General features: G+C 50.7%; 12 protein-coding genes across 12 annotated transcripts; 5 read left to right on the forward strand and 7 right to left on the reverse strand.

Annotated features, from left to right (window-relative positions):
* Window positions 1-431: 431 nt before the first annotated feature.
* N7459_003514 (transcription factor domain-containing protein) lies at window positions 432-1,064 on the reverse strand (the record flags this gene model as incomplete). Its single annotated transcript, XM_056942698.1, has 1 exon — window positions 432-1,064. The coding sequence occupies one exon, from the start codon at window positions 1,062-1,064 to the stop codon at window positions 432-434; it is 633 nt and encodes a 210-aa protein (XP_056802581.1).
* Window positions 1,065-1,850: 786 nt separating this feature from the next.
* On the forward strand, window positions 1,851-2,477 carry N7459_003515 (GNAT family N-acetyltransferase; the record flags this gene model as incomplete). Its single annotated transcript, XM_056942699.1, has 1 exon — window positions 1,851-2,477. The coding sequence occupies one exon, from the start codon at window positions 1,851-1,853 to the stop codon at window positions 2,475-2,477; it is 627 nt and encodes a 208-aa protein (XP_056802582.1).
* A 349-nt stretch (window positions 2,478-2,826) lies between these two features.
* N7459_003516 (oxidase ustYa family protein) lies at window positions 2,827-3,888 on the reverse strand (the record flags this gene model as incomplete). Its single annotated transcript, XM_056942700.1, has 5 exons — window positions 2,827-3,068; window positions 3,123-3,222; window positions 3,277-3,407; window positions 3,460-3,591; window positions 3,651-3,888. The coding sequence occupies 5 exons, from the start codon at window positions 3,886-3,888 to the stop codon at window positions 2,827-2,829; spliced, it is 843 nt and encodes a 280-aa protein (XP_056802583.1).
* Window positions 3,889-4,827: 939 nt separating this feature from the next.
* Window positions 4,828-5,931, forward strand: N7459_003517 (uncharacterized protein; the record flags this gene model as incomplete). Its single annotated transcript, XM_056942701.1, has 1 exon — window positions 4,828-5,931. The coding sequence occupies one exon, from the start codon at window positions 4,828-4,830 to the stop codon at window positions 5,929-5,931; it is 1,104 nt and encodes a 367-aa protein (XP_056802584.1).
* A 3,083-nt stretch (window positions 5,932-9,014) lies between these two features.
* On the reverse strand, window positions 9,015-10,268 carry N7459_003518 (putative mitochondrial carrier protein; the record flags this gene model as incomplete). Its single annotated transcript, XM_056942702.1, has 3 exons — window positions 9,015-9,934; window positions 9,997-10,182; window positions 10,241-10,268. 3 exons carry the CDS (start codon window positions 10,266-10,268, stop codon window positions 9,015-9,017), a joined length of 1,134 nt encoding a protein of 377 aa, XP_056802585.1.
* A 687-nt stretch (window positions 10,269-10,955) lies between these two features.
* On the reverse strand, window positions 10,956-12,373 carry N7459_003519 (putative eukaryotic translation initiation factor 3 subunit EifCh; the record flags this gene model as incomplete). The annotated part of the gene is made up of 4 exons (XM_056942703.1): window positions 10,956-11,535; window positions 11,597-12,066; window positions 12,139-12,178; window positions 12,231-12,373. The coding sequence occupies 4 exons, from the start codon at window positions 12,371-12,373 to the stop codon at window positions 10,956-10,958; spliced, it is 1,233 nt and encodes a 410-aa protein (XP_056802586.1).
* Window positions 12,374-12,668: 295 nt separating this feature from the next.
* On the forward strand, window positions 12,669-13,783 carry N7459_003520 (arylformamidase; the record flags this gene model as incomplete). Its single annotated transcript, XM_056942704.1, has 2 exons — window positions 12,669-12,775; window positions 12,871-13,783. The coding sequence occupies 2 exons, from the start codon at window positions 12,669-12,671 to the stop codon at window positions 13,781-13,783; spliced, it is 1,020 nt and encodes a 339-aa protein (XP_056802587.1).
* Window positions 13,784-14,107: 324 nt separating this feature from the next.
* Window positions 14,108-15,085, reverse strand: N7459_003521 (casein kinase II subunit beta family protein; the record flags this gene model as incomplete). The annotated part of the gene is made up of 3 exons (XM_056942705.1): window positions 14,108-14,602; window positions 14,665-14,910; window positions 15,026-15,085. 3 exons carry the CDS (start codon window positions 15,083-15,085, stop codon window positions 14,108-14,110), a joined length of 801 nt encoding a protein of 266 aa, XP_056802588.1.
* A 2,742-nt stretch (window positions 15,086-17,827) lies between these two features.
* Window positions 17,828-19,056, forward strand: N7459_003522 (uncharacterized protein; the record flags this gene model as incomplete). Its single annotated transcript, XM_056942706.1, has 6 exons — window positions 17,828-17,861; window positions 17,918-17,988; window positions 18,048-18,259; window positions 18,308-18,389; window positions 18,443-18,734; window positions 18,788-19,056. 6 exons carry the CDS (start codon window positions 17,828-17,830, stop codon window positions 19,054-19,056), a joined length of 960 nt encoding a protein of 319 aa, XP_056802589.1.
* Window positions 19,057-19,470: 414 nt separating this feature from the next.
* On the forward strand, window positions 19,471-21,795 carry N7459_003523 (uncharacterized protein; the record flags this gene model as incomplete). The annotated part of the gene is made up of 1 exon (XM_056942707.1): window positions 19,471-21,795. One exon carries the CDS (start codon window positions 19,471-19,473, stop codon window positions 21,793-21,795), a length of 2,325 nt encoding a protein of 774 aa, XP_056802590.1.
* Window positions 21,796-22,606: 811 nt separating this feature from the next.
* N7459_003524 (aromatic ring-opening dioxygenase LigB subunit) lies at window positions 22,607-23,762 on the reverse strand (the record flags this gene model as incomplete). Its single annotated transcript, XM_056942708.1, has 5 exons — window positions 22,607-22,805; window positions 22,868-22,973; window positions 23,018-23,056; window positions 23,125-23,314; window positions 23,718-23,762. The coding sequence occupies 5 exons, from the start codon at window positions 23,760-23,762 to the stop codon at window positions 22,607-22,609; spliced, it is 579 nt and encodes a 192-aa protein (XP_056802591.1).
* A 234-nt stretch (window positions 23,763-23,996) lies between these two features.
* N7459_003525 (zinc-dependent alcohol dehydrogenase) lies at window positions 23,997-25,587 on the reverse strand (the record flags this gene model as incomplete). Its single annotated transcript, XM_056942709.1, has 5 exons — window positions 23,997-24,275; window positions 24,332-24,909; window positions 24,982-25,209; window positions 25,273-25,368; window positions 25,425-25,587. 5 exons carry the CDS (start codon window positions 25,585-25,587, stop codon window positions 23,997-23,999), a joined length of 1,344 nt encoding a protein of 447 aa, XP_056802592.1.
* Between the last annotated feature and the right edge of the window lie 106 nt (window positions 25,588-25,693).

Below are 25,693 nucleotides of genomic sequence, written 5' to 3' on the forward strand. Positions count from 1 at the left end.
GCGGTGCTTGAAGATGAACTCCAGCAGTGTTCTTGTGGTGGCTCATTGTGGTGGTGTATTTGTCAGCAGTTCCCGTCAACAGACGGACGAGTTGAAATATGGGTGGGACGGAAAATGACGGTCAGCCTCTCTCTGGGTTGCCTCTGACTTGGCTAATATAAGCAGTCTCTTGAGATAGTAAAGCTATAATAGTATCAATACTATAGCAACTATTGCCCTTAATACTGTGGACTCGCTATAAATTATTATGCTATAAGTAACATTTAAATTTTTTTAAATTAAATTATATTATATTTTATTTTATCCACTTATACGATATTTTCATTTCCTTAGTACCTATCGTTTAGGATTTCTTACTTTTCATCGATGGATACCGTCGAGCAGAGTAGTAGGGGTCGACCATAGTGTTGAAATGCGTTTGTACCGCCTTTCTACGACAATATGATATCAATTCCCATCTCCGCCATGACTTCGTGCCAGAGGACACTACTCCCTTGTATTGTCTTGTCTCTGCGGTTCCATACAGCCAAAACGACTTCCTTCGCGGTTGTCACATTGGCCATCCCCCAGCATTCTCTTTTATCGAAGTACGGTTTGATGCGAAGGCGGAGATCAGGGTCTTCGGTTTCGCATGCTATGATCTGTCGGAGCATTAAAAGCTGGATCTGGATAACCAGTGGTGTCACGAAACTTGGGAGCCGCAGCACAAGTTTTGGAAGAGGAGAATAACTTACAAAGCACGGCCACATGAGGCCGGAAACAGTGAGGCCTGCTTCGAGGCTGCTGATCGCCGCGACCTGCTTAATACCCTGCTCCACGAAGTGAGTGACACTGTGAGGGGGCTGCTTTCGCAATGAGCCCACCAAGTAAATATGGCATGCATAATAAAATGTTCGGGCGTGGCGCCATGCTAGCTCTCTGCAGTGCTCGTCTGGGCCTGAGAATTGCAATCGCAACCACTTGGGGTCGTTCCGGTACATTTTAAACTCGAGTTTATCGAGGTCCACTGGAGAAGGCCGTACTCCGCTGAATATGTGTAGGTTGATCTCGTGAATGATTTCCATTATAGGCCTGGTAACTCCGAAAACGCCATCGAGGTACCATTCCATGCCTCAATTCTTGGTGGGGCATTGCGCTTTGGAGTTTCACCTCGGAGATGCATTGATGTTGGTTTTCCAATTCAAGGATGAGTCGATGGCGCCGCGCTGATAACTAGTTAAGAGATCCGAGCTTTCTTTGTCAGCATAAGGACTAGGATCAATTTTTACTGCGCCCAGGCAAATCTGAATTCAGACTACTCAGATCAGGATCAGTGAGTGGATCAGAGTGCTCAGTGAATAAATCAGTGAACTTATATAACGCTCACTGATTAGATCAGGGCGCTCAGAGACATGCTTAATTCTACTCGGTGAGCAAAAAGCGGCGAGGGGTGAGCCCTAAATTGGAAAGGGAAAGCCAAGAAATGGTATAGGAAATTCGCTACCTAGTTATCTCTTGTGATGGAGCGATCCGACTGGGTAGAGTAGATCCCGCAGATATACCTCAGTACATATCTCCGACACAGGCTTGTATGACTGGATCTATGGTCGCTAAATACGAGATGGAAGAGGTCGACGGACCCGAGACGGATCTACATAAATTGCAAGAATTTCACCTAGATATGACTCGAGATGGTTACATCCGCGTTGCTGCAATCCGACGGCTTTGAAGGCCCCGCACGGTGAGTCACTCAAGATAAGCAGCCATGAAGGTTTTTATAGCGGATGAGATCGAGTCCAAGCGCGAGGCGAAGCTCGAGAATTACAAAAATTCTTTGGACAGTCGCCGTACATTCTAAAAGACTGCCAACCATGGCCCACCCACAATCGCCATTTCCCCCGGGCTTCACCATCTCCACGCCCCGTCTGCGCATCACCCCATTCGATCCCACCAACCAGACACATTGCGCATTCCTGGTGCAAGTCTGGAACACCGACGACTTCATCAGCTCATGTGGGAATACCTCCATCGACACCCCTGAAAAAGCTTCGGATTTTATCCGCAAGCGCATCCTGACGGACTACGCGCGCAACCGACACGGCATTTTCCTGGTATCGCTCTACGACGGTCAACAAGGTCCAAATACACCCATCGGCACCGTGTCGCTCATGCAAGGGACCCCGCCAGGCCCGCACTACCTGGCTCCAGATGTCGGATACGCGATTTTGCCGGAGCACAGTGGGAAAGGGCTAGCCACTGAAGCGGCGCAGGGGGTATTGGAGTATGCGCGGACGGAGTTGGGAAAACACGACGCGTTTGGTTTTTGCGCGGCGGGGAATCCGCGGAGTCGGAGAGTCCTAGAGAAGATTGGAATGGAGTTTAGGGGAGTGAGCGCGTTGAAGGCGTTTGGGGGCGCAGAGAGTGCGGTTTATGCGTGGCCGAGTATGAGTGCGGATTTGACTATGTATGGACTGACGGAGGAGATTCGTTCGGAGTAGATGAAGCAGAGGGACATCGTGAAGCATAAAATGACATTGCGATGGATGACCAAACCAACGCCGGTGTGGCCTAGTGGTAAGGCGTGTGACTTGTTCGTCCCCCCCATCATCTGGCATATGCTCTGGCATCATGCTAATCCTGCGATAGCTATGCTCTAGAAATCTCAAGATCGCGGGTTCGACCCCCGCCATCGGTTTTTTTTTTTTTTTGGTGTGGCCTGGCCGAGGATTTGCACTGCGTGGATTCGATTCCCGCAGCGGATTATTTTTTTTTGCTATTTGCCCTATAGTAGACTCTCGGTATAAGCTATGACCTTGCCTTCACCTTTGATCTTGGTGTACCGGCGGGTCAGGGCATTTCCTTGTAGATCCGATCATTGGGACTAGGAGGCTGCAAGAAATCATCCGGTGGACGCTCGGGCATCTGGTTGGCCTCGGCCCAGCTACGGATCGCGTCAAAGTTCTTACATCGGTGGCGGGTATTAAAGTCGACATATGGTTCTGGGTTCTCGGGGTAAATCCAGATCTGACCCAAGACTCCTGTGTCCACGCTGCACATGAGTTGCTGGCGGAGAACATCTAGACAGTGCGCTGTTCGAGGAAAGCGTTAGACCAAGACGAAAGGAGAGGAATGGTGAAACTTACACACATGGCGTCGAACAATATAGTCATTGTTGCTGAAAGCGCCGTCGCCTTGGGCATGGTAGTAGTCGTAGTTGTAGTAGAGAGATTGCCGGAGAAGATTCTAGCCTATCATCAGCCTGTTCGGCTCTTCCATGGCGAGAGCAAGGTGACATACCAAACAGTGCAGATGGTGAAGCCCTTCTACATTGGCTGGAAACCCTCCGCCATATTTCTGGTTGATCTTCACTTGGTCGGCAGCGAGATTCGACTCCTCGGCATCTTCAGGAGCCACGCGAACGCTTCGATCTAGAGCCGTTGTCAATAGAAATGTAGACATGGACATGACGATCAAGCTCACAGTTCACACCCAGAGATTCCCATGCAGCGTCAACTTCTGGACTTGCATCTTGTCGGTAGATGTTCTCCTTCAAGAGCGAACCGTTGAATTCTTGCACAGTATACTCAATCCCGACCTCATTGACGACCGGGGCTGGAACCAGTCACCGTCAGTCTTGAGAGTTAAGATCAATGAAGAACCAAGGACCTCACAGTATTGAGATACGTGACGACTGCAAAGGCCGTCTAGGTCTCCTCGCCAGAAGAATCCGAATAATGTCCCCACGAGAAAGAAAATCCCCAGGACCGTGAATTTCAGAAGAGACGTTGCTAGAGAGCTGCAGATATCGGTCTCTTTGTCTTCCGTCCAAGGCTGGCCTTCCTCTTCCGCCAGAAGACGCTCGGATTCATGTCCAGGGTCGTCTATATCGGTGAACTTGTTTCCAAACATGATACGGTGAATATTGGTAGCTGATCCAGCAACGTAGAAAATCATTCACACAGCTCTTCCACGAGGAATGAGAAAGATTGAGAAGAGAGATCCAGACCCTCTCGCCTACAATTCCAGCCTGACCGCCAGTCTTGACATGCACGCCGTGCGTTCCTGGAGCAGCTCACCTTTCACAACATTTTCCACTTCCGATTTGCTCACTCGCTTTCGCAACCACGCAATGCCTCCCTTGTCCTCTGCGTGTCTCACACGTTTCCTGATCCAATGAGCCGTCTGGCAGACGTAATGCATGAGCCGTCCGCTTCCCCAGACGCGGTGCAAATGGGCCCGAAACATTCGCGCCATCGAGATTCGATGGCGTAAGCGCGTCTTGTCAAATCCCACCGAATGGGCGTGTTCAAACCCCAGATGATCGACTGGAATGCAATTTAGCCCCTTCTGGGGTGATCGGCGACGCCGGCACGCTATTCATGCCGATCGATGCGAGGTTCATCATGCAGAGTCCAAACACGGCGAAGTAAGACATCTCGACGCAGTACATAATATGGCTCATCTCGCACCTTCACAGCCCTCTGAAGTCATCTCGCATCTGTGTAATTGCCGACTCGTTATCCCCCGCAAGGCAGAATGATTCTCGACTGCACGTTCACGCCGCGTCCCTTGCAGCGATGCCCTAATCCCCAGCGAAACTCAACGAGGGCATCTCCTCGGCGAGCTCAGACATCGCCATGAAGCTCTGGGGTAGCTTCAATCAGCTACGTAATTCGAAGCTTGGAGCTGCTCGCCCTGCAACTATAAATATCGGGTCGAATCACCGTCGATAAACTTATTCTCATCAAGCCAGAGCATCCCTCGAGATCGCCAAGATCCCAAGTGTGTTGTGCAAAAACCCAAGAAATCTCTCAACTCTTCACCTCAATTCAGTGTCCATCCTCCAAAATGCGTTACACTCTGATCAACGGCCTTTTGCTCCTGGCGGTCTCGCCGTTTGCCGCGCTCGCTCTGCCCGTCGATTCGACCGATCCCAGTGATCAGCCTGGTCAATGGGACCCCAATGGCCAGTACCGCAAGGGCCACTATGACCAGAATGGTCAGTTCATTTCCAACGAACAGGATGGACAGACAGGCTACAACCAGAATGGCCAGTACAACAATGGCCAATACAACAACGGCCAGTACAACAACGGCCAGGCGGGAAACTATGATGGCGATAACCAGTGGCGCGGCAACAACTGGGACCAGAACAACAACGGCGAATACAACAATGACCAGAACCAGAATGGTCACTGGCAGCGTCGCTCTGTGCCTCGGCCTTTTGGGTCTGACGCCGATCTCTACAACCATCGCCCTGGCTTCGGTGCCCCTGGTGTGCCTGGTGCTGTGCCTGGTATCCATGTCCGGTCTTCGCCTTATGACCAGAACAACCAGAACCAGAATGGCTGGACTGATGCCAATGGCCAATGGCATCCCAACAACCAGAACCAGAACCAGAATGGCTGGACCGACGCCAATGGCCAGTGGCACTCTACTGCCAAGCGTGCCATCGAGCCCACCAGCTACAAAATCCCCAGCCCCAACACTGACACGACTGCCGTCCTCCCTCGCTCGTGGTGGCCCTGGAACAACGACAACGATGACGACTTCCCCCGTCCTTGCAACCGGTACGACCTGAGCTGCCCCAGCCGTGACCGCGATGACGACGACAAGGATGACCACCACCGCGACGACGACTACCGCGACGACGACGACGACGACTGCAAGAAGAACGACCAAGATGACCACTCGGGCTGGTCCTGCCGCAGCGACTGGAACCGCGACCGTGCGACTCCGACTCCCCGTGCTGTAGTCGCCCGCAGCGATCCCAACAACTACAACAACGGCGACGACTCCAACTCCAACTATCCCCAGGCCTCGCCCACGCCCCAGAACGGCGACTACAACAGCTACGGAAACTACAAGAACTACGGCTCCTACCAGAACTACCCCAACAAGGACCAGCATCAGGACGAGAACCTCAAGGCTACTGGTGGCGAGACCGAGTAGTGGATTTATTTGGCGTGGTGAGCAAGGTATGCGCAAAAGGTATTTGACATTTGATGTTCATAAACTCGAAGAAATACTAATTTGGCATACATATTGGAGGAAGCAACCCGGCGATTGGCGTTTCATGATTTGAATGTTATGCACTTGATGATTTGAATGAGAACACGAACTGGATACACTCGTTGACGCGGCTTGATCTTGGATTTTGAGAATGCTCCGGGGGATGCAGTGAGGAGGAATGACTAGATAGAAAGAGTATAGCAGAGAATTGAATTTGATTTGATTTGGTATTCACGATTTCCTGATTCGTATTTTGAGCTAGGATCATATTATCGAGTTTGAAAATGTCACCGAGATTTCTGGCTGTTGCAAGGACTTTCAATGCCACATCCCAGTCAACTACTTGATGCAATGAAGTCTAGATACTGAATATCAAGAGTATGCAGCGCCCGAACGCCCTTGTCATCTGCTTTTGCCCTCTAGGATGTTAAAATCGAGGGGTTCATCCAGCGCACGATCTACAGGAGATACAATGCGAGTCTACACAAGTAAAAAGTAGGAGCAAAAATGTGGCTTTTTATGCCCAAGTTGAGAAGGGAACAGCGAAAAATGTCCCATGGGCAAATGACTATGTACAATCCACTGCAAAGGGTGTGATATGCACCAGCCAACCACTCATCGCCGTCAACCACCCAGTTGCCTCTCTTGAAGCTTTCTTGCCCGAATGTGTACCTGTTCGTCGCTGAAGACAATTTTCGGGTCAAAAATGACCTCATTCAGGTCACAACCTTGCTTTTCAAAAGCAGCATACAACTTTGACGCCCAGGTAGAATTCACTGCTTGAAGACCTGAAGCCTGAGCATCCCTGCCTAGGGTGAAAAATTGATTCCGCTTCTGACACCCTTGACACATGATTCGAGGTGTGACATATCGTGGGGGCTCTTCACCGGTGTATCGAGGATAACGGTCTTCTTGCTCATGTCCACAACTCCGGCATTTTATTTGAACCACAGTAGGGAGTCCTGTCAGTCTATCCGCCTGGCAGTAAAGAATGTCAAGCTTGGGTGCCCGCCCTCGTACCTTAAGATCTGGCGGAATAGTGCCGCAAAATGCTCGCTTAATCTCCTTGAACATTGAATCTTGCGAGAATTGCTGAGGGGAGGAATGCTGAGGGGAGGAATGCTGCTTTTTCCGTAGTTGCTCAGCTCTCTTATATGCAAACTCTTTGGTTTCGCAACTTGGGGACAATTTGAGGGACTTGCGAACTTCCGCTCTTTCATTCGGAGACAGGTCGATGCTTTGCAGGAGAGGCGAAATGACATTAAGGTCGCGCAGTGAAAAGTCTTGGGGTCCAAGAAACCGCTCGCTCTGGCAGTGGCAATGACTGGATGGCGAGGCAAAATAATTGCTCAAGGAGACTGTTCAATAAGTCGAGAGACCTGGAACTTTCGTCCTCTTCTAAGTCATCTGGGATTTCCCAAAGCCTTATGAAGTTCAGTTGCCGTCCCGGTTTTGAAGCAACCCAATAGCAAAGCGTATCGAGATGTCCGTGTAAAACGTTCGCGATATGCTGGGGAATCCGGCGAATAAGCAGGTAAGACTGTCCACAATATGGTCCCCAATAGACTTGCACTTCACTGGAAGTGATGAACAGTAAGTGTCCTCCGATATTAGGCCACTCCGATAGAGGGCCCTGGGCATCAAGGATTTCATCCAACCTAGAAGATCTAGAGATTAGGTTTATACAGCTTTAGTAGTAGATTATATACTTACATCTGACGTGTAATATTCTTCCCTTCCAGTGCTCGTACCTCGGGTCGAATGCACTTCATCATCTTGTCCACCAGAGAATTTGAAGATTCGAAGCTCGCGATCTCATTGTGATAACATTTGAGTGGGTGCAAATTAAATCTAGGATCAGCAAGCGTATGTACCAGCTTTTCTGCAAGATCTCTGAGGGAAGGAAAGGTCACTGTGTGGGGTTGAAGCTATACAAAAGATTGTTAGAAGTTATTCTTGAAAGGCCCTACCATGCACACTTACATCTGTAGCAGCAGCATCTGCAGTTGTAGTATCTGTACCAAGGACAGCACGATGAAGTCGTGATGAAGACGGTTAGAAAGACGGTTATGGAGTCCAGGTTTATCTTGCACGGGGAGTGGGGGGGGGGGGGGGTAGAAGACGCTGTATGCGCTGGGAGAGGAGAGAAGGAAAGAGAAGGAAAGAGAAGGAAAGAGAAGGAAAGAGAAGGAAAGAGAAAGATCCGGGACAATTATATCTACTCCTACTGCAGGTATATTGCCTTAGGCACCATCCACCCAGTCTCTACTCTTTGATAGCTTTTTCTTACCAAGTAGCTACTCGTGTAGGTATAGATGCAGTTACATAGGCAGCTACGAGTGATGGATTGCTGCTGATACATTTTTCGATATTTTGGACTGGATGAACTACTCTATACTTTACCTTCCCTTCAGCCAGGCCTGGCGGCCATTGGTGGCCTGGAAAGAGTTAATCATGTTCGTCAGGTAGTGGAAGGGTCTTTATCGAGTTGGCTATAACTTGGCCATAATGTAATAACACCGGCTATCAAGCTAGGTGTCCGATTAGAACCATAAGTCCATCGGACCTAGTCTGTTGTTTTGTATTGATTCCTGTATCCTTAGAGGTATAGCTATCTGGGCATTCCTTCACAGTCTGGTGGAGTCTACCAGAAACTTCAATCTTGGTATGATCTGCCCCATGTCTTACTGACGTGGACTATCCAATAAAGCCCAACTAGTTCAATTGGCAGGTTTGAGACTGGGGGTCATAGAGCACAACACTTTCGTTCACTGTCCATGCTAATTAAAATATTAGTTTATAAGATATGATATCTCAGGATCGGGGTTGAACCCCCCCCCCGTTGGGTTTTCTTTTTATGGGCTCCTTGAGGTGCACTTTAGCTGATGGTGTCTTTCCTTCTGTTCAATCAAGCTCACTGTGATCAGTCACACCCATGACCACAAGTTGTCGACGACCGAACCTTGGAATCCATACAATATTGCCAATGTATCATTTCCCGGCTCGACAGACTCAAACTGCAGCTATCCTTTACACCTTGCTCCGGATCCTTCCCCAACGGTCTCAAGTGCTCGCCGCCGGTTCTCGAGGAAGAATCTCCCGCCCTCATAAAGGCTCAGATACAGGCTTAGTGAGATAGCCGTCCATCCAGCTCGAATCGCCCCACCTTTGAACAGGCCTTTTGCTCCATCATTCTGGTAAATCTGCCGTCCAACCGCAACCATCCCCTGATTCCTAATTTTCGGGAGACGGTCATTGATCACTGACCTCCTTTTTTCTGAAACCCTACCGACTTCTGGCTTGTCCTCGCTCATAACTTCTGTAGCAGAGAGCATCATATGCGTCTTTATCACATCGATGGGTGTCGTCACAAAGGAGGATACCATCCCAGACGCCGCGGCCGAAAGGCCAGTCAGTCCGGCTCGTTCGATCAGCTGCTCTCTCTGCTCCGATGACTTGCCCTCGCCGGGCTTTGAATCCTTGGGATGGGTTTCCTTGTGGTGTCGCCGCCAGTCAATGGCGTGGGAGCGCACATATTCGAACATGGGAAACTGCAGTCCTGTAAATGGTAGGTTTCGCCCCACAAGCGCGGTGTATCCGCTCCATAGACGCCAGGGGTGTTGCTTAAACCGGGAAAGCACTTGACGCATGGCAGTTGTGTTACTCTGCTGTTGATACTGTTCTTGGGTCTGGCTGCTATTCACCATCTGTGCATTCTGCTTGAGAACCTCGGCTGGCGTCAGCATGAGACAAGAGACCATCTCAGCCGTCGAGGACGCGATGGCGTGGATAACGGGTGTTGGCAAGGAGTGCGAGAATGGTAATCTGAGTGCGGTCCTTGAACCTTGTGCATAGTACTTCGAGCTTGAGCTTGTTATGTTCCTTGTTGACGAATTGTGAAGAGTGGATTTTACCGCTTCATAAGTCGTGAAGAACGCCCCAGCTAAGAGCGACGTTAGCATAGATACTTTTTTCTTTCTAAATTCCAGTCCTCTGGACACATACAAGAGGGAATGGTTGAGAATACCACACTCCAGACGCCTTGATACAGACCACGAAAGAGCACGTTGCTTTTCACTGCGCCTGTCCGCGGGTCTTTGAAGACCCGCTCATAGTTGGGGGACTGGATTCGCGTCTTCAGTGTATCAAAGGGGTACACAATAAAATCGACGATGACAGCGGCGAATGCGCCTGCCTATATTATTGGCAGATAGTTGTATTAGCCATCACCTCTCTTGTTTCATGGTACTTTGTCCCAATTTCGGATATGTGTACATGCGCGACTCACAATCCAGATATCGGAATGACTGTTGTACATGGCATAGGGATTCTCTTTTGATTCAAAGGGAGAAGCACGCAAGGGGTGTGTGGGTTTTGGAAGAGTTGTAACCCTCAGAGAGAGATAGAGAAAGAGAGAGCGTGCGCGTGATCTATCTAAACGTGACGGATCTGTCAACCTCAGGTAGTTGCCATCACCGTGAATTGGCAGGAATGAAATTTATTCTTAATCCCCTCATATTGCCTGGTTGCAGTCTTATCGAAGATGGATAGTTAACTAGTTAGTTATCCTGCCCATGATGGACGATGAAGTCATACATATCTCACACGTGACCGTGGATACCCTAGGACGATTAGGGTTTCTGTCCGGGGGTAGACTGTATGCAGTACAAGTAGAACAAACGTCCAAGGTATAGAGTACCTGCATAACAGAAGGCAGCTAGCACCGCTGTCAATTCGAAGCATGATGAATCGTGTCTAAACAGTGGTTGTTTTCTATGAACGGATATGAGTCTCAATATGTCAAGGTTAGACAGCAAGACTCGACTCGTCACACTGATACAAGAAAAAGAGGAAGTCGTATAAACATCCCAAGAGAACATTTTCCCTCCCTACGCCGTAATAAGGTCATGCAATCCCAAAAGCCTCAGGTCCACACCCCCTCTCGTCATAATCAACGCGTTAACCTAGTTCGCAGTCTCGCCAGGCAGCAGGTTGCCCTTGACGGCGAACATCTTGCCGGTCGTCGACGAGACAAAGCTGTCGACCTGGCGCGAGAACTGCTCCACCTGGCGGGTGTTAAGCATGCTCTCCAGCCGGCTGGGCTCAGAGGGGAGCTTGAAGAGACGCTGCCACTCATCCTCGGGAAGAAGGGGCTGCTTGAGCGCGGCGCGGGTGGCGTTCTCTTGGCTGCGCTTCTGCTTCCAGTTGTTGATCTTCTGCTGCTCGCGGCCGAGCACGCGCTGGTAGTACTGGTAGTTGTTGACCTCGGTGTTGTGGGTCTCGATGCTGTCCAGGAGGAGATCGCAGTTCTTCTCCAGGAAGGGGTCGATGTTGAGCGACAGGTTGTCAAGGTTGGGGGTGAGAGTGGTGGATTTGGAGAAGGGGCTGGCCTCGAGGGCACTGAGCGATGGGGGAAGGTCGGTCGGCTCGGAGGGGTTGGGGCACTGCAGCTGGTGGACAAAGGAGGTAATCAGATGGGAGTTGTGGATCTCCACCGGCAGCTCGTCGAAGATGTCTTGGTAGCGGAGATTAGACTTCTGAAGTCTGTGTTTCGCCGTTAGTGTTTCCGTCGTAAAAAATCGATCGACCTGATGGCAACACATACTCCTCCGAGTTGAACTTGTTCTCCTTAAATGCTTCAATAAACTTGGCTGAGAGGCGGAAGGCGCGCAGGCTGAGGCTGCCCTGAGCGCTGCGGCTGACGTCGTGGACCAGTGCGACTGTTCGCTCGTTCATCTCCTTCTGGTAGAAAAATTGGTTCTCGATCACATTCATGTTGACGAAGTTGCCCATGTTGGCGCTGGTGTACCATCCAACGTTGTTCGCGTCAATGTTGACTTCCCGCATCATCCGAATCATCTCAGCCTGGTAGGCAGCGTTCGCCTTGGCGCGGGGAGCAGCGGCGGCGGGGTTCGGGGCGGCGTTGTCAAAGTGCGACTCGGCGGGCATCTCGACCACGGGGAACGGGAAAGAGTTGGTGATCTCGAGAGTACCGTCGATGTCCATACCGACGATGGCACCGGTCGCGGTGGTCGGGAAGGTCTGAGAGGAGTGCTTGATGATTTTCATCACCACCTAGAGCGTCGGACATGAGTACTTCTCGCTGGCGAGAGCAGGGCAGATTTTCAGATTCGGAGAAGACTGTACCAGGGCCTCGACCTTGACGGCCGCGAGGGGGGCTTGTGCTCTAGGAGGGCATTAGTACTGGCATTTGCATACAAGAAGCGGCAATCACTTACTCGGCCATAATGAAAGGGGGTGCGCCGGGGAAGTGGGTGGTGGACTTGGTGATGATGGGGCGGATGTTCGGTTTGTGTGAAAGGAAGCCGTCGAACAATTTCAGATTGGGTTTAGCGTGGTATTGGACATATGGTAATACCATACAGTCTTGACTGCGGAGAATAGAGGGGTAGTACAAGATAAATACACAGCAATGCAGCTTCGTTATTAAACAGGGAGAATTGGAATGGACAGTTTCTCGCTTTCACGCACATCGAGAATAATGAAAGAAAGCAAGGAACGAGGTCTCTTGGATTTTCCATTTGTATTTGACTTCATTCTCAATCTGCCACTTGGACACCCTTAGTCATGCGCGCTGATCGCGCAGGCGAGCCCCCCATGTCCCGCTCTCTATCAATCGATATCGGAATTGCTCTCACATACCAGACAATTCTACCATGGCCACACAAACTGGCAAGCGTACTGTCACCTACGGCCGGCATAGCCTCTTGCAGACAATATCTGTGACCACTTTGAAGCCTTGTCCAGATGGCTACTGGGTGATGTACGTTCCTCAGACCAATCCCCGCATCTGATCTACCTCGGTGTCCCGCAACGCAAGTCAACAAGACAATGACTGACACATGGGTCAAAATGCAGTTATATTCACGGCGGTGCCTGGCGTGACCCGACCGTGACCTCGTCAGCCTTTGACAATGCCGAGTCTATCTTGCGCAGCTCACCTGGCCTCCCAATTGCAGGGTTCGCATCGATCTCGTATCGACTCAGTGCCCACCCCAATCACCCGCAAGACCAAGCCACCACACCACCCCAGGAATTCCGATATGCCAAGCACCCAGATCATATTCGCGACGTGGAAGCAGCACTTGCATTTCTGCAGAACACATATGGATTCGGGCCACGGTATATTCTTGTCGGTCATAGCTGCGGCGCAACACTCGCCTTCCAGTCCGTCATGGGCGCAGTAGCGGGTCACCGGGAACAGTTATTCAACGGGGGAGCGAACGACTCCGGCGCAGATGCTAACATGGTCTCTTCGTCCCCTGATCCGCTGCCGCCACGACTGAGGGCGCACCCTACGGCCATTGTGGGCGTGGCGGGAATTTATGATATTCGTCGGTTGGTGGACACTCATCGGGATATCTCTGCGTATCGCCAGTTTATTGAAGGTGCGTTTGGCGCGGATGAGTTGCTCTGGGATACCGTCTCGCCAGCGCAGATGATTGGGTCGCGTGGTGTGGAAGGTGGGTGGAAATCGGGAAGGTTGGTAGTACTGGCGCACTCCAAAGATGACGAGCTTGTGGACAAAGATCAGCTGGAGTCGATGCGCGAGGCACTGAAGAGGTGGGAGGGGCAGGAAGCGCAGATTCCGGTGCAGGAACTGACGACCAGGAATCGTCGCGTTCGGGTGCTGCCGATTTCTGGTGCTCATGACGAGGCTTGGCTCAACGGCGATGAGCTGGCTCGGGCGATCAAACTTGCCTTTGTGGAGCTCCAGAATATAGGACTATCTCCGGGGCCCGAATCTTTGAGAGAAACATTCGGTGTATAATGGCCATTGCTGTGCATGTTGTAAATTTCTCTTGGTATGAGATCATTGGCGGTTGCCAGCGCTCTTCTTCACCTGCAGATACCACTTCGATGATAGAAACCTACAATGCATGCCTTGAACTTGGATTCCTTTATTCCTTGTCTCATAGGAGACGAATGGCCACGGGGGAATGATGTAGATACAAGATCGAGAAAACATAATTGGAGATGGGCCAAAGGGGGCCATGAAACGCCATTATTCGTAAACGCATATCACCGAAGATCAGATCGTGGAATTCCATCCTTACGCCGAATGCTTGCATGTTAGAGATCAGTGGTAGTGCAATCAGTTGCCAAGATCCATGCGACCGGATGCCGTCTCCCCGACCACCTTCTCGGTCTTTGCTGACTCGGGAATCTCTTCTCCGTACTCGAAAGCATCATCTTCGCTTTCGCTTTCTTCAATAAATTTGTGGGTCATATCGAACTCGGCTAGCCGCCAGTTCAGATCGTCACGGGCCAAGTCTTGCCAGCGCGCCAGAGCAGCTGCAGCGTGGACCTTGAAACCGTAGATCCGGGGCTCGTATCGGCGCATGCTCTTTTCGGGATTCAAAGCGGGATAGACTTGGAAAAGAATGGAGTGAAAAGAGGTGCCAAAATAGGCACCATCGATAGAAGCATGACGTGAGGATTTGGGATTGTAGATATCCTCGCATTTGGGACAGTACAGCTTGACGGTACTCATGTTGGGAAGATCCGACTGACCCATGGGCAGGAGTGGGTGTCCATCACACAAGACACGCGGACATTTGCCAAAATCACACTTCTTGTACTTATCAAGCTGTATAAAGAGGTGAGTTTCTAGCTATGATACGACACTGAGCGCCGGGAGATAGAGCATACCATCTTTGCAAGACCACGAGTTGTGACAATGTAGCGGGCATGAACCAAGCCATATAGATGGCGAGCAGATTTTTCAATTTGCTCACGGAGGTCATCGTCGGCGTCAAGATCGAAGACATCGGTCACCAGGTCGAGCGCATATTGGTAGTAAGGGACTTCCGTGTTTAGGCCAGTGAGGTTGAACCGGTCGGTCAAATAGTCCTCATCAATCTCACAGAAGTATTCATTTCCCCGCGAGGAAACAAACTAAAATCCCCAAGGGATCAAGTTAGCGCAATCCCATCCACTGCAGTTAGGCTGCACGAGAACCGAGGGGGGCATGAGGAATACAGCTTGAGTTCTGCAATAGAGGCCAACGTACCCAGTCTCTCCAGTAACTGGTGTAGTCACTATCCGTTTCACTGTTGAAGTCTTCCATCATGGCGAAAGTCGGGAATCTGAGTGGTTGCAGTCAACCTGCTGCTGCGACTTGGAGAAGGTCGGATGGGCAACAGCCGCAGGTGTCGGGTGGATCAACCCTGGGGTGTTCGGAACTCCGCTGGGCTGCAATACTGCAGAAGGCAGATGCTGCTTGTGTATGGATGACGAGGGATCAAGCTCAAGTCCCGGGCGACAGTGAGTGGGTAGGTGGGCTGGCAATCCGAGGAGGAGTTCCAAGAGTGCGCCCGCCGTTTATCAAATCGATAAAGTGTGGACAAGGCGGTGAAAATCTGCCTGCAAATTCTGACCGCCTCAATCATGTCTCTTTCCGTTTTTCAATCACTATCCAGAAAATGATCGGGGAAATATTTGTCAGTATTGTTTGAAAGTGAGGTCTTGCTAGTTTATGTAGTTGTTATACATTATTTGATTTCCAAAACATCCTCGCTCAGACCGATGGACTCGCATAGCCCTCCAACTGCGCAAAGTACGCCTGCACAGCAGAATCAAGGGCCACCTCTAGGTGCAGGCTGAACGACAATATTGCCCACAGTATGTATCATGTCAAGCAACGGTAGTATGTATCCAAGATGCCATCGCGTTTACTGACTGGCCTCACCTGGATAAAAGGTCCTCCAGGTCATCCCGGGCACCAGTGATCGGGCGAACACCGAATCCTCATATTCCACTAATCTGCCCATCCATTTTGCTGTCCAGTTGAGTAGGCTGTACACCTTCTGCCTTCAAAGAGAATGCATCAGCTCTGGACCTCGACCTTGCGGCTTAATGCAAACCTGCATAGTCCATGAATGCTATTATTGCCTACCACGGTGGATATATATCTATGGATAGTGTGTCACGGGTGGAGTGAAACTGAGTAAAGCAATATGCAAAGACCGATGACGCAGCGAAATCCACCAAGCCAGTTAAGTTTTAGTGATTATCATCTTAACTGTATATCAAGTACCCTATAGCTGACAGATGAAAAAATAAACTCACAGGGTACATAGCATAGAGAAAATCATGTAGCTAGGGAGTTCTGCGCACAGGTGTATTGGGTTACAGGAGATACTCTCATAAACAACATGTATACTCCCTTTTCTGTCCTTCTGTTCCATGATCCCCTTCCATGTCAAACCGACTATGGCGTAGTAGCCATCTAAATTTACCTCCAGTCTGTCCATCTCTAAATCGGTCCTCCTGTCTAAAAGTCGAGCTTCTCCCTCTTCACTGGGTATATTATAATGAATGTTACTTAAGCCCCCTCAGAAAAAAATTCCCAAAAAAGTTTTAATTTCCTCCGGAAGAGATCTTCTTCGAAGGAACCACGCTCGACGTGGGGGTCGAACCCACAGCCTTTCGGTTACCAACCAGCCCTTCGGTTACCACATCGGACCATAGACTCTCGGTTAAAAGCCGAACGCACTACCATTGTGCTAGCCGAGCAATTGTTGAGCTAAAACTCTCGAGTCCCCAAGTCCTCGAGTCCAAGTCCGAGTCATCGAGTCCGAGTCGTCGATCCGAGTCTGAGTCATTGATCCGAGTCCAAGTCGTCGATCCGAGTCCGAGTCGTCGATCCGAGTCTGAGTCATTGATCCGAGTCCAAGTCGTCGATCCGAGTCCGAGTCGTCGAGTCTAAGTCCGAGTTGTCAAGTTGTCAATTGTTAAATTATCGAGTCCATACGTTCTAATATACTATCAAAGGTGGGTTACTACGTCATCAAGTCATCAAGTCAACGAGTCATCGAGTCATCAACCTTGGAACATTCGAACCTTGGAAGTCATTATATCGTTATGCCATCAAGGGTGGGTTATTACTGTTTGATCCGGCGCGATCAACTTCACAGACGAGGGTGGTTTTATCTTGACACACTAAGTATAAATAAATGCTGCGCATATGCAGCCTTCGTTTGTGCACAGATCAATTCCCACCGCCGGTGGAGGCTGAACTAATCCCAGACTCACCGACAAATTTATTGAGTAGTAACCCATATCTTTGTCTATTAAAAGGAGGATAAAATAGGCGATATTTGTTGTCTTTTTAAAGTGATTGCGTCAAATGCCTGCACCCCAGTTTGCAGCGGTAATACATCCCGAATACTCGACTGCTGGATATTTTGAGTTGCAGGGGATCAAAACCTCATCCAACCAGTTCATTTCCAAATTTCCCTGGATTAGATAGGAGTAGACTAGGTGAAACGGGAAGATAAGCACTGGCATTACCCAGGCGGAGCCGGTGTGGCTGGATCTCGCTGCTGGCGTCGCCAAGATGTGCGACTTGTTTGCAGAAGCGGCGCAAAACAAGGCTGCTCGCTTGACGCTGTATGGCATTAGGCCATGGTCATTTTGGCCGAAAGCTTTTCTCAATGGCTACAGAGGAATTCGAAGTCAGTTCGGCCAAGACAGAATCCGCCGAAATGCAGAAATTCTAGGTCTTTTATGACAGGCCGAACTTTCAATACTGGGAATGAGAAATAGTTTTGAATAACCACTGAGTGCCCATAGCCCTATCTCCAGGCCTTTTATGTACTCTCATGCTAATGCATTATCCCCGAGCTCGGCGGAGAGACTGAAAATAATGTGCTTTGAAATTCGGCCGAAGGCTCGGATGGTCTCTGGTAGGCACACATATAAAGCCTCGAGTCCAGCTCCCCAAAGACAGGTGCTCAAGCATTTAGCCTGTCCTTGCAGCTTTCACAGAAACTTTCATCATTTTACCCATCATTCTCCATTCCCCTTAAAGATGACCAAAATTGCAGTTGCAGGCGGCACTGGCAGTACGTTGGACAGGCTACACATAATTTACATTGCAGCCTCACTAAATTTGCAACAGACGTCGCACAAGAGATCGTAGATGCTCTAGTTGCTACTAAGAAACACGACATTCTGATTCTGTCCCGAAAGGTTTGCCCGTCATCTTTCCGCGTCGTTGGCTTGGCCGATGTCACTAATTGTCTGTACAGGATGCACCAGCCGACGAGACTACCGATAGTGTAAAATGGGCCAAAGCAGATTACAGCGATCCAAAGCAATTGGAGCAAGTCCTACAAGGAGTTCATACCCTGCTGTCCTTTGTCATCACACAGAGTGACCCAGCGAGCACCGCTCAGAAGAATCTCATTGATGCCGCCGTGCGAGCCGGCGTGAAGCGCTTTGCACCCAGTGAATGGGCCACGTAAGTGACTCGATCCTTATGTTGGTCTCCATTATTAAAACCCTCCAGCTCTTCCCTGGAAAACATGAGCTGGTATGCTTATAAGGGGGAAACCCGGCGATACCTTGCCGAGCTCAACAAGGACAAGAAGGTATGATCCGAAGAGCGTGAATACTATTATAAAGCTAAGCGATGTTTCCATAGGTGCTTGAGTATACGCTCTTCCAACCGGGCCTATTTACAAACTACCTTACCAAGCCGTACCAATCTTCAAGCCACCTGGCTCAAATGGATATCCCTTTCGACTTCAACAACCGCCGAGCCATCGTGCCAGAGAACTACGATCAAGTGATAGTCACGCTCACCACAATTCAAGATCTTGCCAACGTGGTGGCTAGAGCCGTCGATTTCGAGGGCGAGTGGCCTCTTGTCGGTGGGATCAAAGGCACCGAAATAACCATCAAGCAAATCATCTCCCTGGGGGAAAAGATCCGCGGTATGTCTGTATACTCAACGGCCAATGCGATGAGCTAAAGCTTTACCTGTTAGGTGGAACCCCTTTCCATATTAATAAGGTGAAGTTAGAGGACTTGGAAACTGGAGCATGGACGGCCCCATGGCTGCCGAAAGTCGATCATCCCTCAATACCGCCGGAAAGTGTCACTGATGAGCTCTCCAAGTTCATGACTGGTGCCATCCTGAGTAGTGTCACCGGCGGAGGTTTCACCGTCTCAGACGAGTGGAATCGACTGCTGCCTGACTATGAGTTTACTCAGGCCGAAGATTTTCTGAGCAAGATTTGGCATGGGAAGCCGTAGGCTTCAAGTCTCTGCCCCGTCGAAAGACACAAATCTGTTAGACGAGTTGGGAAAAGAGGAAGAGACGGTGCTGGCATGTTCACAGTGCGAATCAATCGGCTTTCTCTTTAGCATATCACTTAGGATTAAGGTAGCAGCAATTCTGGAAAGCTTCAGTCGAGGAGCACGTAGTAGCCTCGTATGCGATCCACTCCTGCTTATAAATGCGTTGAGGGAAGTAAAGATTCAGTTGATGAATGGCAGACGCGGGATGCGCGAAGACCCCGGGTTCGTCCGCCGAGCTCGGGCGAACCATTCACTCTCTCTCTCCACCACCATCAACATCACCCGATGTATTGCGCCGAGCTCGCCCTGGATTGATCTCGTCGCCGGACCCTTTAAGTGACGTCTCCTGGAGCTACCCGGCCAAACTCCATGTCTAGATCCCGGCGAGACGGCATAGCCTTGGCCGAGACGAACTCCCAAGATGGACCCGCGACCAAGCGACGAAAGGTCCGCAAGGGCACCCAGAGCTGCTGGGAATGCAAGCGCCGCAAAGTCCGTTGTATTTTTGCCTCCACAGCGAACACAACCTGCGATAACTGTTGCCGACGCAATACTGCATGCATCAGTCAGGAGCTTCCTGATGAGCTGAAGCCCCCCGACAGCGGCAGTCAGATAGAGACCCGGCTCGGCCGTGTGGAAGACCTCGTCGAGCAGTTGCGCAAAAATGCTAGCGTCACGCATATCTTGCCTTCATCAACGGCTGGGGCTCCTCTTGAAACCCCATCAGCGTCGCCACTACCAGAGGATGGAGGACAGCCTCGGCCAAGGACAGTATCGCCAAGAGCCCCTGCAGCAGTGCGTGATTTCGGGATCGAATTCTCATTTGTGATTTGCACTGACTGCGCACAGAATACTGCGGAGGATAGGTCAACATGTTTTTCGGAATCCTCGTTGATGCGGACATCTCCAACAATAGCCATCCCGAAAGCCCCTGACGAGCAAGCTGCAGGGAAACACGAGGAAATAACTCGGGAGTTGATCGCGGCTTGGCCCAGTCAGAGTGATCTCGACATCCTCTACACCCTGCCTGCTGGTCCTTCGGCGCATCTGCACCGTGAAGTATATGCGCCCGGTCTAGGTCCGCCATTACCACGCGAGATATTACAACAGCCTCTGCCAGGCTCTCATCCGGTGCTGGCCGCCCGTAGTCTTCTCATACTCGGCACCTTTTTGCAGGGCGTTCTTCCATGTCTGATAAAAAGCCCACTCAGTGACAGTGTCTTCTATCACAAGCTCATGACTCGTGTGGTCGAAAAGGCCGTACGGCTCGTGACGACCAATGACGAGCTCACCGGCTCCATCGAGGGAATCGAGTGCATCATGATTGAGGCCATGTACCAGAATCACGCCGGGAATCTCCACCTGGCATGGCTGGCATTGAACCGGGCTATTTCTGTAGCCCAGATGATGGGGATAGATCGTGGTCTCAGTTCGCCATGTCTGAAATTCCTCGAGCCCAAGACCCGAGCGGCCTTCGACGCAGACCACCTTTGCTTTCGCCTGGTAGAAATGAACTGCTATCTGTCAGTCACGCTGGGCCTGCCAGCAGCCTCTCTTGAAGCTCGGTTTGCTACCCCCGAGGCCTTGGAGGAATGCGGTCCCACGCAGCGTATGCAGCGAATACATTGCGCCGTTGCTAGACTTATTCTACGGCGTAACGGCACAGAGATGAATGACCAGAGCCAATTTCTCGAGATTGAAGCCTTATTACAAAAAGTTGCTGCGGTGATGCCCCCTCAATGGTGGCTGATCCCGAATATTCAGTCTAGCGACAAGTCCGACGCGGATATTCTCAATGACACGATTCGGCTCATGGACCAACTCATACACTACCATCTCTTGGTTCGATTACATCTGCCCTACATCTTGCGCTCATCGCCGGATGGCAAGTACGACCACAGCAAGATCATATCCGTCAGTGTCAGCCGCGAGATCTTATCCCGGTACATAGTGTTTCATAGTACAAATTCTTCCCCTTACTACTGCCGTGGCATGGATTTCCTCGCCTTTGTTGCCATTGCCGCAATGTGCATGGCCTACATCGATTCTCATAACCAAAAGTTCAATTCTGGAAGTATCTACCACTTCCTTACCTACAGCCGCCCCAGCGATCGAGGCATGATGGAGCGCACCCTTGGCCTTATTCAAGCCACGGGACGTGATACTACAGATGCACTTGCTTCCAAGCTTACGCGGATCATCAACCCGCTCCTCGCCATCGAGGCCAAGGCTGCAGGTGGAACCGTGTATAGCACGAGCTCATTCAAAAGTGAGGAGGGAGAGCTTGAGTGTGACGACAACGCCACCAACGGAGAAGGGGCGTTGAAAATCCGCATTCCCTATTTTGGAACGATCAGCTTCGAACGCGGCGCCATCAGAAGGTCTGTCCCTGCGACATCATACCAGCCTGGCCTAGGTGACCCCATCCAATCGGCTGTGGATACATTGCCCGCCGACCAAGAGACCGGGTCGGATTATCAACTGCTGTCGATCATGGAGAAGGACCCCTCCACCTTGAACGCTGAGAACACTCAGCCCACCCAGCCACATGGGTTGGTGGAAGAGTCCGCCGTGGAACATGACTGGGACCTGCAGGGTATCGATGTAGCCCTGTTTGATAGTCTTTTCCGTGGAGCTGGAAGTCTGGATACCGTCGATGAGCCGGCCTGGGTGCAGTGGGACGGCATGGCTTAGCGGGGGCTGAGCCTAGATCGTCCATATATTTCTGTAATTTGAATAAAAAGCAAGAAAATGAATGGAGGAGTAAGAAGTGGGTAATGCCCTGCTTGGTCGAAAGAATCCTTCGGCCTCGCTGCCTTTCTGTACCGAATTCATGTACAATTAGTATACGCTGTAACTATGCACTCGAACCAATCATACGTGGTCTACGTAATGGTCCCCACTCATAAGTCACTGCTTTACCATGCAGATCCTCGAATTCGCCTACTTTACCAGGAATTACCGGAAATACACTCAGAATACCAGTTGCATGTACTAAAAGAACGGGGCCAAATTGATCCCGCGAGGATACTCTATATCACTTGCCAACCCTACCTATATAACCAGCCGATCTTATCTATACATTCAAACAGCCGATCATATTTCTGCACGCAAACAGCCAAACATAGCTGCACAACTTGCAGTTTTCCGTGCATGCCGCCGTGTATGCTTCACTTACAGTAAAGCTCTTTGATCTATGTGCAGATCTCCTTTCAACTTTGTCAAAGTTCCGCATCACCTTTTACTGTGTATTTCGACAGCTGAGGTGCCCGGACGACACCGACTGACTGCGGTCACCATCTCCGAGGGGTATTTTTTTTTCTTTTTGAAAACACAGTCGTATGTTCGTTGGTAAACGTATTGAAACACACCACTAGGAACGGGTTGTGAGTAGTGCATCATTTCAACTCGGAGTTTCTTACCAAGAGAGACTCGACTCTATATCTGAGCCTCTCGATTGTCACCAAATTGTCCAAACTGATACTGAGCCCAAGTCAAGTTTCCCTCAGGTAAAGTCCACAAGTCGCTTCCCGATGTCTCGACCCGCAGTCCCCGCCACAACATGTATTGCCAACATGTGCTCGAAGGTGGGATACAGTTGCCCTGTGTCCCTGCGACTCATCACAGCGGACATCTTCATCTGGCCTTCGGCGGGGTCTGCAGTGGTCGCTTCCTTCAGAGTCTCGTCGAAGCTGAATGTGTACCTGACGAGAAGATGTTTAGCCTGGAATACACTACCAGTTTCTCGTCACACAGATTAGCCTACGGCATGGTTTGTCCAGATCCTCTGGTGGCTCGAACCTCTCGAAGATCGTGGACGGCCATTCCCACGCCGATGATCAGAATGCCGTCGTCTCGCAGGCTCCCCAGCACTTGTCCCGCTCGGTAGTTTCTGTCTGAATCCTCATTGTCGTACAAAGAAACTCGTATAATGGGTTCTTCGGCGGATCAAAGTCTGGGGAATTGCATCAGTAACAACTTCATGCAACTCTGGATGAAGCCAGAAAAGGGAAACAGACTAACCTAGGCCCAGACACCATGGCCAAGGTTCCATAATAACTCTCTGGAGTTCAATCCCGGCACCGAACTTGTCGATGACCCTCCCGGCGATCTCAGGGCTCCCCTTGTTCGGATAGTCGTATTCGTAGCGGTGCGGTGAAAACCGTAGAAGTTGTGAATAAGATCGGTTTGCTCGGCGACATTGACCGGAATCCTGTTCAGACCATCTTGTCAGTGCGCAGAAAAAAACAACCACACCCTTGGGCCTGACCTGTGAGGTGATCTGTTACCCGACCGCGGCTAGTATAGCGTGGGCAGGGTGATCTGTGCTCTTCGTGAAGCTTGGCTCGCTGATCCTGAGGAGGTAGACGGGATCTGTGACGGTATATCCTCATTAGGAGACTGGCTCATGATCAGAGACTGTGAAGTGAAAGAGTGGGGTCGGGTGTTGTCGAGGGAGGATTGGGTGACGAGGGGAGCAAGCAGACGCTCGAAAAGAACTGTGAACGACAGATGAGATCAGCAACTGGATGGTGGTCTGGTGGCCTGATGGAGGGACATGTTGATTATGAGCTGCTCTATAGGCGCCGCAAAGCTGGGTTGCCTGCTCTACCTACCACAACCTTGGGAATTGCCATCCACAATGAAACGCTCTGCTGCATCAAGGCAATACGGAATAGAAGGCCCGAGGAGAGCCCATTTACTGGAGGCAGCAAGTGCTAGTTCCGGCTCTAATATAATGTGCCATGCACACAACACCATTTCCCGTATCCTACTAATTTGGAGAAGCTCCAACTTCAACCCACACGGTAATAAAGAATGGTACTTTTCTGTGTGAATTGCTTCTGCAGATCCAATAATGTAGATATCCATACTTGGGCAACCAAGCACGCTGCTCATAGTTTGGTCAACGCAGGGGCATTGGCGGCTGGAGCGTCAGAGTACTTGGTCTGCAGGAAAATCTTCTGCAATCCCTTATCCCGTTGATCAAACGCCGCATAAACATCTTCAATGTCTTCAAGACGAAGCCGATGTGTGACCATCTCGAGTGGATTGATTTCCTGCTTCTGGATGAGGTCCATGAGATGTTTCCAGTATTTATGCACCGGGGCTTGGCCATTGCCAATAAGCCGCACACCGGTCTGCATCAGAGCTCCCACGTTGAAATGATTCGTCTGCCATATACTGCGTCAATCGATATCTTTCTAAACAGAGAAGAGGAGCGACTCACATATCCAGCATATACTCCAGTCACACCGACTCTGCCGAACGATCGAACCGAGGTGATCATCTCATTCAACAGCTCCGACGTGTCCGTCTCCATCCCAAGCATTGTTTCGAAATAATGGGCCCAGCCTTTGGCATATTCACCGGCGGCACACTCAAGAGCAACATCGAGGCCTCCGGGTGCCAGCTTTTTCAGCTGAGATGTCACTGATTCGCCCCGTGGTAACTGGGTGAAGTTGACGGTTTCAAGCTTGGGCAGCTTCGCCTTGACAAAGTCCAGCCGCCATGCGGCATCGCCACCGTCGATCAGGATCACCCGGCTGGCTCCATGGAGAAAGCTGAACTTGGCGCACATCTGCCCAATCGGCCCTGCGCCCCAGATACCAACGATATCACCTTTTCCGACACCAGTGTCCACCACGCAATGCCAGGAAGTCGCGATCACATCTGACACGTACAGTGCTTTCTCGTCGGGTACATCAGGCGGAATGGGGAGTAAGTTGACGTCTCCGTATGGAACTCGAATATACTCGGCCTGGCCGCCGGCAAAGCCTCCTGTAAAATGCGAGTATCCAAAGATGCCTACGTCCCTGTCAGCACCATCCACTATTCTTATGAACCACTTGGGCGTGACTGGTAGTTTCGAAGACTTACCTGCCGTCCGCTTTCCGTACATGGCGTTTGTGATGGTGTTCTCGTTAGTCCGCTCGCATTGGGAGAAACGTTCGTTGCGACAATTCCGACACTCGCCGCATGCGATCGGGAAGGAGACGACTACCCGGTCGCCGACACGGATCTTGTGCGCTTCAGGTCCTGTTCTTTCCACGATTCCGCAGCATTCGTGACCCAATACGTCGCCTTTCGCGAGCTGGGGGATAACTCCTTGAGTAATACATCAGCAACCCTGCCTATTGTGAGAGAACTCAGCTCTTCCTTGCTACTTACCATGATAGAGATGCAAGTCACTCCCACAGATCGTACTACCGGTCACTTTGACAATCACATCTCCGGGGTCCACGACCCTCGGCTTTGGCATTTCCACTGGCCGTGTTGGTAAGAATGACTGTCTATCTCCGGGGGAGTTGGGGTCGACGAACCCAATTTCACCTGTTTCTTGCCTTGCCAAGTAGTGGCCAAGATCTTGTCTCCGGTTTCCATGCCATACTCGTTATTATAGTGGCTCACGTCTGTGGTGATAGACGCATTGTCACCATGGCCGATCATATTCTCCACCAGATTCGCGGCTTGTGAAGCTGCCATGGTGTGGCAAATGGTATAGTGCGGTTGGTCGTAGGTGGAAGGGGCTTTGCGGCAAGATCTGCTCTCAGGACAAGTTTAAGGCTGCAGAATCCCCGGACTTCAGAGT

This window comes from Penicillium hispanicum, assembly GCF_028827665.1.
Source record: "Penicillium hispanicum strain IBT 35686 chromosome Unknown utg000003l_segment0_segment0, whole genome shotgun sequence".
NCBI classification, from domain to species: Eukaryota; Fungi; Ascomycota; class Eurotiomycetes; order Eurotiales; family Aspergillaceae; genus Penicillium; species Penicillium hispanicum.